Here is a 14,034-nt window from a genome sequence, read left to right as displayed (position 1 = left end):
CATTTCGATAATAGTTTTAAATTCTTGTAAATTCACTGCAAAAACTGAGGAAAGTCATTATAGAAAATAACAAATGTCTTAGAATATCTCGCAAAAAGAAATGATCCAATATTAGTTAGAGCTAGTAAGGCCAAACGCTCCGTTCTTGAAGTAAAAGTGCGAGCTTTGCGCCAAAGTGATGTCACTAGAGTGACGTCAGAGGATCGGCGCGGCAAGAGATACTTCAAAGGAGTGAACCAGCCCTTCTATTCTCTTTAGCCCTGAGTGTGAGTTGGGCGCAAAATTCGTATCAATCAGCCATATTACTTATATTACTTATTATCTATACAACTTATTACTGCAAATTCTTCATAAATCTAAGTAAAAAAAAACATATCTTTTCCAATAAATAGAGAAATAAATTAGAATATAAAAAGAATGTTCGAATTTAGCATTATTACCATTTGAAAATTCAAGTAGTCACCACCACAAGGTATGTCAAAGTCTATGAACTTAATATGAACTTTCATTTTATAATTTCCTTTTTCTGGAATCGGTACATGACTATCATTTCTAATGAACACCCATTTGCATTGAAGGTTTACTGGATACTGACTTGGAAAATTAGGAGACATCAAGAATTTAGGAGCCTGTTCAGACTGCAGGACTGATGAGCCACATGGAGCTGCACGTAAGGAAAAAAGGGTTTTTGTATTAAATAATCATTTACTAAAGGTTTTCTGTTCCCGAAAACGTGTCTAATCAAATTTTTTATGATTCTGAATGAAAAGCTATTTTTTTAAAAAAATTATTGCTGACTTAAAGTCTTACAATGTTCAATGAAAAACTTCTTTGAAATTTAAAAATTTCTTAGAAACTGGTGATTAGGTTAATCACTAATTCACCCAGATAAATAACAATTTATTNCCAAGGGGTTAAAGTCTTACAATGTTCAATGAAAAACTTCTTTGAAATTTAAAAATTTCTTAGAAACTGGTGATTAGGTTAATCACTAATTCACCCAGATAAATAACAATTTATTTTATTTAATTGTTTAAAATGAGACTTTAATGATAATTATTTATTTTATTGCTATAAGTAGTTTAAGCTTTAATGGGTAAAAACATTCAAGTGACCACAAAAAAGTTTTCGAGTGACTGTAATATAAAGGAATTATTTTAGAAAAGCAAGCATAAATTCTTAAAACAACGTCAACAGCTGAAAGTCTCATTGCTTAACACGTTGAATGCCCTGGGGGTCACCGGTGACCGGCAAAGCCAAGATTATTAGAAACACATAATTCGAGTAAATTTTTAACTTTTTTATATTATTATCGGTACTAAAATGGTTTGAAGAAATTAATGCAATATAGAACACACAAAAATAGTTTTATTTATATACACAGAGATGCCAACTTGCTCCCGGCAGCGAATAAATATTTTCAAGTGGTAGTTTATGAATTGTGATTCTTGATTTAATAAATTCAATTTAGTAGATTTTTATCCTGCACTATTTCTAAACAATTTGCAGGCTTATACAATTCTAAACCTTTTAAAAACTAGCAAAATCTGTCTAATATTTGCAATTTAGTTTGTAGTTTGGCCTGACGGGCAAGCCATGCAAAGTTAGCGTGGCATTCAATGTGTTAATTGATTACCGCAACTGCCGACCGGCCTGTGTAGGGGGCAGGGAGCTGTCCCTGCATCAGAAAGGTTCTGGGTTCGAATCTCGGGCAAGGCATGGATGTTTCTTTCTCTCTCTGTGTGTTCTATGCCCTTTCTCCTTTGTGTGTGAATGTGACCCGCCCTTAAAACGGGTTGTGGTTGTGTGAATGGCGTGGCAGAAGTCGAATTCCTGGCCATAGATGGCGCCACTGAAAAACAGGAACAATCGCACCCCCACTGCCCAAACAGGCATACGACAAAAAAAAATTACCTGGACTGTTTCAGAGGCCTGTTTGGGATACTCGGAAGGGTATTGTAGCCTTTATGCTAAACAATATAAATATCATACAATTTCAAATTGCTCAGCATGAACTAAACTAGAAATACAAAGATTTTACAACCCTTTTTGTTTCCTGCCTAAGATACAAATTTATAAAGTTTTTGAAAGGAAGTATTTTAAAGAAAATTTCGAATGGAAACCACTTACAATCCAAGCTCTGAAAGTTCATTTTGAATCCCGGTTTATTTATCTCCCCGTCAGTGTGGAAAAGAATGTTTACTTTAGAAGTTGCTGTAACAATTGTTGTTGGTAAATTAGATCCACAGAACCTTCCAATTAAATTACCAAGTACATAGTCCTCACGTAACTAGAAATAGAAAAGAGGAAATTAATTGTAGAAGAACAATTTTTGCGTTTATTTCTCTTTATAAATTAATCAAAAAAATGGGAGTCCTAAAAATTAATAAATGGGAGTTTAATTAATGAAATATTTAATATTTAAAATTAAGTGAAATGCCTATTTTGGCTGATGCCTCGAAGCTCTGTTTCAAGAAATACATCTAAATCTTAAAAATGTTCACATTTCTAGATTGGAGTGAAATTAAATCCTGTGAAGTTTCCAGCAGCTTCATAAAACTGTTATCATTACTTTTTGTTTGTTTTGTTTTTAAAGACTGTTGGCTGTACTATAGTTGGGCAATATTTTATTAGTGTTTTATAAATAGATCTCTAGTCTGATGATATGTAGGTGAGAAACGCCGGTTTGATGACGCTGAATTGTATTGGGAATTTTAACGTTTTCATTAGTTTTTTAATTTTTTTTAAAAAATTTTATCTTGCTGTGAGGAGCACTTAACTAGAACTACTAAGTTCTTCAATTTGACGGTTTTTAAATAAGATGTCCGGTGTTCCTTAAAAGTACAGTAAAATTCGTATTTAACGTCACTCTTGAATAAAAATTTTCAATTTTTAACGTGTTTTCATCTTGGAACCCTTCTCTTTACTACATAAATAATGTAAAAAAAAAAAAAAACTGTATTTAGGGCATATTCTTATACTATTTCCATAAAATACAGACGAAATGGAGTCTCTCTCAACTTCTAATACCCAACAAAAATTGTACAAAAAAAGCGTGTTAGAAACTTTAAACTTAATATCGAACAGCTGGAAAAAAAGTTTCTAAAGACAGCATCGTTAATGGTGTAAAAAATTTCAATTTTTTTAACATTAACACTAGGTTTGCGGACGTCTCTTATATACCTATCGCGACGAACACGCGTCAATTTGACGCATGAACGAATGCATATAACAACACTTACTTACTTACTTTATTTACAAAAATTTACAAAAATTGGGCACCTGGGCCACTTAGCGGCCCCTATCCCATACATCTAGAAATTTACAGAAAATTTATAGTAATAACATTTTGAATTTAGCAGTCGATGTGGTAGCTAATAGAAAAACAAGCACTTTGCTTGAGTAAATATAACATTTGAATATCTGATTCATCGAATCTAAGTTGATATATATAAATATAAACANCTTCAAAATCTAACACTCTGACATCAATTGACATTCTGCGTTTGTTCTTTCTATTATTGCTTATCGGCAACAGTTGTTTATCACTTGTTTTATTTGAGATAACGAATCGAAGTATTGTCGGTACATTCCTATTTATTATTGATGTGATGTTTGCATGTTTACTCAAAATTTTGTCTAAATGACGATCGTGTCAAATTGACGCATATCCGTAGAGATAGGTATATCAGAAAAAGAATTTCAATATTTCAACGCTTTTGAAGAAAATAGACTTCAATATAGATTTATCTCGATCAATGGATCAAAGTCATTACAAGAGATAAAATAAAAATGCAAACGAATTTTGTAATTTTCCTTATAAAATTCGAAATGCGTCAAAATGTCGCGTCCCGTAAACCTAGTGTTAAAGTAATCTGCTTTTTTTCTCTTTAATATATAAATTACATTCAAATTTTAGGTTGTATTAAGGTATTTAACAAAATATGTTTTAACTTGCACGCGTTGAAATTTTCATGTACTCGATATAGAACCTCGTTATTTAAGACGTTATTTACCAGTCAAGCGAGCGTCGTTAAGTCGAGGCTCTATTGTATTATAGCACTATATAAATTTTTCTCATAAAATTTATTTCCTGTTTTTAGAAAGTAAACTTGAAACATTCCTCATCGCCAAAATAATTGATAAATCAAACGCATATATCAATTTTATAATGGATGGAATGAAAATTTATAGCATTTAAGTGGTTGTTAAACCAGGGGAATTTACCCCGCTTTTCATGTTAAGTTAAATAACATTATTACAATTCTAAGGTCCCATTCAAAGCCATTAAATTTATTTATTTAAAATATAAATGACGCATTAATCTAGTATTTTATATTGTTTTATTTCTTTTACTTTTAAAGATCCTCTTTTTAAAATTCCTTTCAGCTATTTTTATTTTTACAATCTGTAAAGCCTGTAACTATTTATAAATCTGTAAATTTGTCTATCTAATATCGATCTCTTATGATATTTATAATAATGACACAATTTAGAATGTTCATGTAGAAAACGTAAAGAAGTATGTCGAAGAAAACGCAAAGTATAATTTCTAAATAAAACTGTATCGAACTAACTACAGTGTTTATTTAACAACTCTTCACATCCCTAAACTATTTGAATGAGATCAATTTAACCCTTTGACTACTAACGGGACTCATTTGTCCCAACAGAAGTTTAAAAATTACTAATGGGGTGAAAAGCACTAAGAAACTCATTGTAATATGTCCCAGACGTAGAGTCGAACCAAGTATACGTGTTTCACGTGTCAAATATCCCCTAGAGAGTTTCTTGCATGAAATAGCATTGTGATTTTGCGCTGGGACAGATAAATGCGACTAGCATTCTTCATTGGGACAGATATATCCCACTCGTATTCTTCATTGGGATTGTTGTGTCCATTCTTATTTTATTCATATTTTCTCAAATGAACATAGAAAAAAGAACAAATATGAGTTGTCCAATGTGTAATGTCGGGTTATGAAAAGATTGCTTCACCTTGTATCATACCATGTTAAAAAAAAGTCCACATAATAAATTTTTCCGGAATGATAGATGTGCTTGCAGTAAGTCGATCACAGGTGGGACATATGTATCCCACCATTAAGTACGGCCCGGGACATATAAGTTCCAGCCTGTAAATTGATAACCGCTTGTCAGAAAAATCCCAAATACTAAATTTGCCTTATTTGTGACCTATTTTGTCCTTTTAAATAATAAACGGGACAAAGAAAAATCATTTTTTAAAATTCGTAGTCAAAGGGTTAAACTAACAGCTCCAATTATTAGCCCTTAAATTGAGAAGGAACAAGATAAAAATTGATAGAAAAATACTTTCATTTATAGCCGGTTTTAGGGTGGAGAAGATCTTACTAAATAGTATTAATCTTACTAAATTAATTACAACTTATTAGGCATTATTTACTTTTTGTCTAGCAAAAAAAAAAAAAAAAAAAAAAAAAAAAAAAAAAAAAAAAAAAAACACCAAACTACTCGTACCTAAAACATGCTCGAATAAAATGTTTTTTCTTAACATAAAAACAAACAAACAGTTTTTGTTCTTTTCCTTCTTGATATATATAAGCTTTCAGTCTTACTACCTACCATGCTTCTCATAACGAGCTAAATTCGAGCTTAGAGCTAAAATTTTTTAAATAGATAAAATATTGAAAAATATTTAAAAGGTGGCTGTATATTTATGTAAAAAAAGCATCTGCCTATCTTTAATGGTACTAAAAAAAGATTTGACGCTGTAAATTTGAATTTTTAATTGAATAAAATATTTTAGATTATTTCACGTACGATTATTTCTTTTTCTAATTATTAGATCATTTCTAATTAAATATTAAAAAAAACTAAAAAGTCATACTTCTAAATAATCAAATTCACACGATCCATCGGAAGAATCATCGATGTCAAATCTCTCGAATGATATCTGTAAAATTTTGTCAGGGTTATCGGATGTCACAAACCAATTGCAATCCAGATTCGGTTCATAAAGTCCATTGTTATCGACGTCAAACGATTGAATCGTGCCAGATGCTGCATTTATGGTACCTCCACAACCTTGATCTGGTCCTACGAGAAAAAACAGAACTCATTTTTTTCCTTCCAAATTGCATTTAATAGCAAGGAAGTAGAAATTATATTTTCATAGATTCCCCCTCAGATGTATTACACTGGGGAACAACTATTTTTATTCCTCAGTTGAAGTTCCAGTCTCATAAGACGTTGCCATGTAAGTGTGTTACAAATTAATTGGTTACGTGAGGAAATTAATAGGTTCCAAATTAACACGTTGAGCGCCGCGTCAGCCACCGGTGACTGACATTGGACTTTCCATTTAGGCCGCGTCAGCCACCGGTGGCTGACAATAAAATTACATTTAGGCTGCGTCTGCCACCACTTGATGACACTGACCTTTCACATAGGCAGCGAAAAACAGCTGGCTGACAGCGTAAAACATGATATAGAACTATAAAAAGTACACTCTTTTATGGAATTGCAGAAAATGTATTCAAAATTTACTTAATTATTGTGATTCTTGGTTTAATAAATTCAATTTTGTAGATTTTTAACCACCACTATTTTTAATCAATTCGTAGTCTTACATAATTCACCACCTTTGTCAGATTGTCATGATAAACAATAAAAAAAATAGCATTTTGTGTTTAATATTTGCAAATTTTGTTTGTAGCTATTTACCATGGCCAGAAGGGCAAGTCGTTAATAGGTTCTCAATAATTCCAAACTGGCCAATAAATTTCATCTCCAACGGGCTGATTGCATAGATAACATTTCTTTTTACCATAATATATGAAGCCAAACTAAAGATAAAATTAAAATTTTTGACCTCCAGACAGTTTTCTCCTCTCGCTACAAATATACATTAATGTATTTCGCTTTTGCTGATTTACGTAAACTATCGTTAAGGACGCCAATGTCACGCTACAGCAACGCGCTTCACAAAATTTCTTTTTACTTTATATTTTATAACCGTCGTTGAGCAGCCGACCCAATTTTTTGGGTTTACGACTACTAATGTTCAACTCCGTAGCCTTGTAATTTTGAACCCAATCCGAAAGACAAGAATTTCTTGGACCAAGTATTGGAAGAAATTTGCCTTCGTGGAGGACTTTCTGATAGAACTAAGCCGCATTTGCGTTACATGGAGAGGAAGATCACGAGAACCTCCCACGGTTAGCCTGACAGCAAGGGGACTCTAACCCATGATACGTCTATCACTGAGGATATTTCACGTCTGCACTGTGGTCGGTGCAAGTCGGATGCGGAATTCGTATCGACCAGCCATTGGGGATCGAACTCCGGTTAACCTCATTGAAAGGCGAACGCTTTATCCCCTGAGCCATCGCGACTCAAGATGTCTTTTTGTTCAAATTTTGGTAAAGTTATTTATTAACCTATCAATGCCTGGGCTTGCTCCTATACAGGGCTCGCGATAGGAGCGGGCAAGGTACCGAACAAGATCCAGATTTATGTTTTCTAAAAATATTATTTGTTTTCAAAATATATTTATAGGTTTTCTTCTTTAAAATTATATATCCATGGGTTAACTTTCTTTGAGTTAAAGTTCTTCACGTATAAGTTTTATTAAAGATGGGAAGAAAAGTGTGCTGCAGAAAAATCATTTTTAGTCAATTCAGTTTCCCATTTTCCGCATATCTTTTCTAAACCATTCAACAAGCAAGGGGTGAGGAAAGAATTGCTTTAAGTTTCATGTTTAAGATTAAAATTGTCAGTGAACAAGAAAATTAACAACGAGTAAGTATATTAACTTTAACCAATCAGTGAGAGCCCACCAGGACTGGTACTCAGAAACCAGAACAATTCTAAATTTAGAGGGATTCGCAAGTTTACAAAAAACATCGACGATTCTAATTCTTTACACGCGTCATATGATATTCCATACAAAAACATTAGGAAAAAAAATGCAGGAAAAGTTTAAATACTTCAATTTTTTAAAATTTTTTCTCAATGTTTTTCCGTTAACAGGTTACTGAACTTCTTCACACCAAAAACACCGTTAAAGAGAAACAATGAAGAACTGCCATAATTATCGTCTGCTTCTTTTAACTTTTAATTGATCGCAATGTGCTGCTTTTCTATTAATGCCTGAAAGTCGAATTTTTTGACTCTTACAGGGCATCGCAGTTCTTCGAAAATGAAACATTGTTCTAGTAACCCGGAAAATATTAAATGATTTTCATGTGCTTTCTTTCATTTAGCATTAAAACAAAATAAAAGCAAGCACGCCCTGGAGCAAAATTCATACAATACACAAGAATGGTGTTAGCTTACCGAATGTATTGTAGTAATGTGCGGAAATTCCCCCATGTTCAGCTTTCATGTACAATTTTATGGTCAGCATATTTCCCAACGATTTTACCGATACTGTTGAATTTTTTCCACAAAGTCTGCCTATGAGTGGGCCCGTCGAGTTTCCGTCTCTGATTTCCACGTATTCCATAAGACATTTATAGGTTGCTCTAATGTCAAAATGAGTAAATCTAAAAACAAACAAACAAACAAACCATAATTAATTATATTCTCGCGATGAGAAGATTAATAATAAACTACAAATAAGAAAAAAATACATAGCTATCAACATTTGAATTTTTTTCAGAAACGTTTATTGTAGGTAGCAAAATTGCAATGACATTGATTCTTGAGAGCAGAATTTTTTTTCTTCCTGCCAAGTTCTTCCGATGGTTTTAGAATTTATCAAAATGTAGATTATGCTTTGTGCTACAAATGACTAAAGCTAAGCAATGTGAATAAAACACAAATTACACTAAGGAACAATTAATTTTTTTCAAAATTTTATGTCACACCGGTTTCTTCAAGGAAGTAGATGTAATTAAATAAAATGTCTTGAATAAACATAATATGTTCCAGACGCAAGTGCATAGCCTGCAATAACATGTTTACTTTATTTAGTTTATTTCTTTTATCTTTCTTGTTATGTTCATCATTAGATATCGTTTTGTAGTTTGTATAGTTTGACAGTTTATATGATAAAAGTTTTGTTCTATGTTAGGTTTAAAGAGTGTTGTATATAATTAAGAACACATATGCTTATGTACAATATATATATATATATATANTTCATATGAACTGTAGAAAAACTTTCTTTTCAAATTAGAATTTTGAAATGAAATGAAAAAGAAAACTATTGTATTAAGTTTTAAGGAATTTCTTTACTTTAAAATGTTTTCCTATTTTCTATCACGTTTAAAAAAATTTTTTTTTCATCCTTTTGTAAAATACACGAATGAAAAGAGTGCTTTTCAATTTCAGAAAATACTCTTTTCACAAATATAATCTCAAATGGAATCCTTTTATCTTTCATTTCTGTTTGTGTTTCAATTCGTTTTATTTTATTTATTCATTTTTTTAAAAACATTTCTGCAGTGTTGAGAGAGATACAATAATTGGATATCCGATTTGTATCACATTTTTCACGAAATTAGGATAAAAATATTTCCGAGAATGATTCAATTTGTATGCTCTGAAATTCTTTATTACTTAACAACAAAAACAATTGTTCAAAACAAAACGATATCACAAATGAGTAAACATAAATGTTTTATGCAATATAAAGAAACGGTTTTATCTAAAAGTATTGTAGTAAGCTACACTTTACACTAGGGATATATTTTAAATAATTTTTCAAAATCGGTGAATTTTGAGTATTAGGTAAATCGCATCTAATCTGCGTTTATATTTTAAAAACAGGTTTTTTTTCTATATTTCATGTTACTTTTCTTTTGTTTAAAATAGTTTTCATTCAGTTTTACACACAGACCTATCGCATTGTTAGGGAAGGTGGTTTCCTAATATTTATATATTTTTACAGCTTATACAGCATTGTATTATGTAGCTTATATATATATATATATATATATATACAATTCTTTGAAAATTTGTATTGTCGTTTGGCATAGAGCTGCGGTAAAAATTTGAGCACTCTAGAGGGAAAGCGGCAAAGATTTCAGTACCCAGATTCGTCCCTCTCACACGCATATGAAAGCAAACTTNAAAAAAAAAAAAAAAAAAAAAAAAAAAAAAAAAAAAAAAAAAAAAAAAAAAAAAAAAAACGTGAAAAATAAATTACCTGAGAGCTATTACATGATTTGGCTGAGCAACTATGTGCCAAGTGCAGTCCATCGTAGGAAGATATTCTTTGAAATTTCTAGGGGTTGAGATAGATCCACTCGGTTCGCTTAAAGTCGCTCCACAATCTGTAGTATAAAAAAAAGAACTGTTTGTAAAAACATGTACCAGTTTGATCTCTGAAGTAATATAGATCATTCAGAAATGAATGACGTAAATGCACACAGGGAAAAATACAATTTATTTTCTCAAGAAAACACATAGTGCAGTATGCGAAAATTTAAAAAAAAAATGTGAAGACCTTAATAACTTTTAATCTAATGATTGAATTTTCACTTACTAAGATGCTATCTTAATGTTTCGTGGGTCTTATTTTAAATAAGCAAATTAATTTGTGCAGACAATATTTTAAGTTGCGAATTAACACACAAACATGTACTTCCTCTGAATAAGCAACCCTTTATTTTTTGACCCTCTAAAAATGATGCTACAGTCTCCAAAATATGGTTTCAATAATTTCGGCAGGAGAGCGATCTGAAATTTGAAAAACCTAAAATTTGAACGGAATCGGGTAAATAGCTGTTGGAAAAGGATACTTACCACTTTTTTTTTATATAATTCAGTGTGAAAAAAAGCAAAATTAGGAACCAAGACAAATATATAAATATAAAATAAATAATGCAATATCTAATTAAATATAGTTATGACTATAAAAACTGGAAGAGAGTTTAAATAGAACCCTTGCACAGTCTACGATCTTCTGTACGACCTCCCATTGCAGTGAACGTTACATTATAACGATCCTGTTTTTATTCCATAAACGCAATGTTATTTTAATGTCCATTAGAACGTCCATAATCAACCTTTCATTCCAATAAAGCGACTGAAATTCAGCCATTTGATTTAGAAAGAGTTTTAAAGAAATTATCCAAATCATAATTTGTTTTGATGTTACGACACAATAAATGTTAAACGCTTTGAATCGCTTTTGAAAAAAAGGAGAGTGACATATCCTCTTGAATTCCTAACCTAATTCTCTTATGTGATCGTAATTTATAGTCATTCATAATCCGAGTAACTTTCTTTTAAATTTTACTAAAAATTCATCAATCATGCTTTTGGAAACAAAACTAATTTCAGATTTGAAATCTGAAAAATTTGTTCCCCAGTGTAACTTTACTTACACAAAATGATCAGAATTATTTTGCAAAGAAAATTTTATTTAAATATATGATATGAATGGAGGGATGTATAAGATGTGTAAGTATAAGTTACATCAAGAATGAACAATAAATGAACTTACCTAGGATTTTATAGTTTGCTTTGAATCCATGAGCAACATAGCTGGAGTCCGTTTGAAATTTTAAAATGACTGGACCTGCTAAGCTTCGAGGAGCTGGAGCTTGATTTCCGCAATATGGTCCCTGAGTGAAATTAGTATCATCCCCATGAGCGATGCTAACATTATCAAACAAGCAGTCGTCATGCACTTCAGAAAAAATAAAACAAGTTCAGTAGTTTTCACATTTACCATACAATGTGCAGATGAGTGACTAAATAATACGAATACATCTTTGAAAACTATATGTTTTTAGCACCAGAATAATTTTCACATTTACCATACAATGTACAGATGAGTGACTAAATTATACGAATACATCTTTGAAAACTATATTTTTTTAGCACCAGAGTAATTTTCACATTTACCAAATAATGTGCAGATGAGTGACTAAATAATACGAATACATCTTTGAAAACTGTATTTTTTTTAGCACCAGAATAATTGTCACATTTACCATACAATGTGCAGATGAGTGACTAAATAATACGAATACATCTTTGAAAACTATATTTTTTTTAGCACCAGAGTAATTTTCACATTTACCATACAATGTGCAGATGAGTGACTAAATAATACGAATACATCTTTGAAAACTATATTTTTTTAGCACCAAAGTAGTTTTCACATTTACCATACAATGTGCAGATGAGTGACTAAATAATACGAATACATCTTTGAAAACTATATATTTTTAGCACCAGAGTAGTTTTCACATTTACCATACAATGTGCAGATGAGTGACTAAATAATACGAATACATCTTTGAAAACTATATTTTTTTAGCACCAGAGTAATTTTCACATTTACCAAATAATGTACAGATGAGTGACTAAATAATACGATTCAGATTGCTTACAGATGAATATTATAAATTATCCAAACTTCTGATTGAGAAAAATAATCCATTTGGTTCAACTAATTTACATACAAATAATAGGCAGTTTAAATGGTGGCTGAAGCATGATCATTTTAGTCAAACCCAAGCAACGAAATATTTTTGAATTGCTTTTTAATAACAATATTTGCAAATTAATTTCATTTCCAGTCAAATGAATTTCATCACCAGATTCCTATTTAAAAAACTTAGTGCTTAGCTGAGACACTTGAAGTATCTTTAAGCTGTGAATTTTGGAACCCTAATTTAACCTCGTACAAAATGTTAATGTGCAAATAGTTTTCGGTGAACTTTGTATTTTTTAGTTAACAAGTACAATTAAATTTCATTGCATTAAAAATTCGCTGAGTCGGCAAATGGAAGATGTTTTTTAGCTAAATTTCGATGCTTCGTCCCATGACCTATAAACAGAATCATCGGTTTTTACATTAATTGAAGGAACAGAATTGTTCACAATAAAAACGCATTAAAATAAAATTTGAGTTTGCGTATTTCTAGTAATTATCACAATTTAGAACTTAGTTAAACACCAAAATCGATTTAGACCATCTCAAATTGTTTAAATTTCAAATTAATAAATTTGTGGTTCAAGAAAAAAAGGTTAAAAATAGATTTTGATGCTCAGTTGTCGTGACATTGAATAATAATTAGTTATACATTTGCATTGAAATAAAAAGTTAACCGTTACATTTATTGAAAATAAAAATATTTGCATTCGCTCTTTGAAAAAATTGAATTAAAATTAATTAAATGATTTATTTTTTAAAGAGGGATTAGGAATGAATGACGATATGAATGAAATATGAGTAAACGGAAATTTAAAAGCTAGGTAATATGTAATGCCTCTTAGTGGTATCACAGGGATTATTCACAGAACTTTTTGTACGGAAACTGCATATTTCTAATGGACTAGATAAACTAAGAAAATATGTTTTAATTGGTAAAAAAAAAGCGAAAATTATTATCATTACTTACCTTCAAGGCTAAAGTAATCATCAAATGATAAAGAGATATACTGTCCTTCTTTCCCAATAACGTAAATACAAGAAAGGGAATTGGCATAGGAATTAGGATAGTTTGGCGAAAATATTTCACCACTTGATTGAGTGAAATTTCCTCCACAAACTGAAAGGTATTTTAAAAACATAATAGTTAACTATTTTCTGAAAATAAATAAAACAAGAAACATAAGTAAAACGCTTTTTATTGGTTATACTATTAAAAAAAATAGACAGTTAAAAAATCGATGAAGATGGATGAGAAATAATTTTCATATAGGAAGAGAATTGATTAGGATAAGAATTAATTTTCATATGGATTAAAGTAGTGTAATATGTAATGTATTACAGTTGTAAAAAGATGGCGTAGTTGAATTAAGTTATACATGAAATATTTCAGTTTGAAGTTCTTTTCCATAATTCTCTTTAAGAACTTGCTGAATATAGGAACTTAAATATATTCATGAGTCAAAAATATAACTAATAATAGATTATTGCATACCCTCCAACTTATGAGGATTTTGAAAATAATTCTTTCTAGTGGTAGCGAACCAAAGTAGAAATTTTTTTAAGCAAATAGATCTCTCATAAAACTTTTATCAGAACTTAAGAATCTAGCCATATGGCCTGCACTTTAATAAGTAATAGTGGACAAGTTACGCTAA

General features: G+C 30.7%; 1 protein-coding gene across 1 annotated transcript in view; it reads right to left on the bottom strand.

The window, feature by feature from the left end:
- Positions 1–14,034, bottom strand: part of LOC107441357 (cubilin) — a gene marked incomplete in the record, with an annotated part of 195,714 nt that overhangs the window by 15,422 nt on the left and 166,258 nt on the right. Inside the window, 7 exon segments of the mRNA XM_071185787.1 lie at positions 441–664; positions 2,131–2,290; positions 5,870–6,078; positions 8,320–8,528; positions 10,136–10,262; positions 11,438–11,623; positions 13,347–13,496. Coding sequence (XP_071041888.1) covers positions 441–664; positions 2,131–2,290; positions 5,870–6,078; positions 8,320–8,528; positions 10,136–10,262; positions 11,438–11,623; positions 13,347–13,496 — 1,265 coding nt within the window.

This window comes from Parasteatoda tepidariorum, chromosome 9 (genome assembly GCF_043381705.1).
Source record: "Parasteatoda tepidariorum isolate YZ-2023 chromosome 9, CAS_Ptep_4.0, whole genome shotgun sequence".
Lineage (NCBI taxonomy): Eukaryota > Metazoa > Arthropoda > Arachnida > Araneae > Theridiidae > Parasteatoda > Parasteatoda tepidariorum.
Note: the sequence above shows the minus strand (reverse complement) of the source record. Positions and strands in the feature narration are given on the sequence as shown.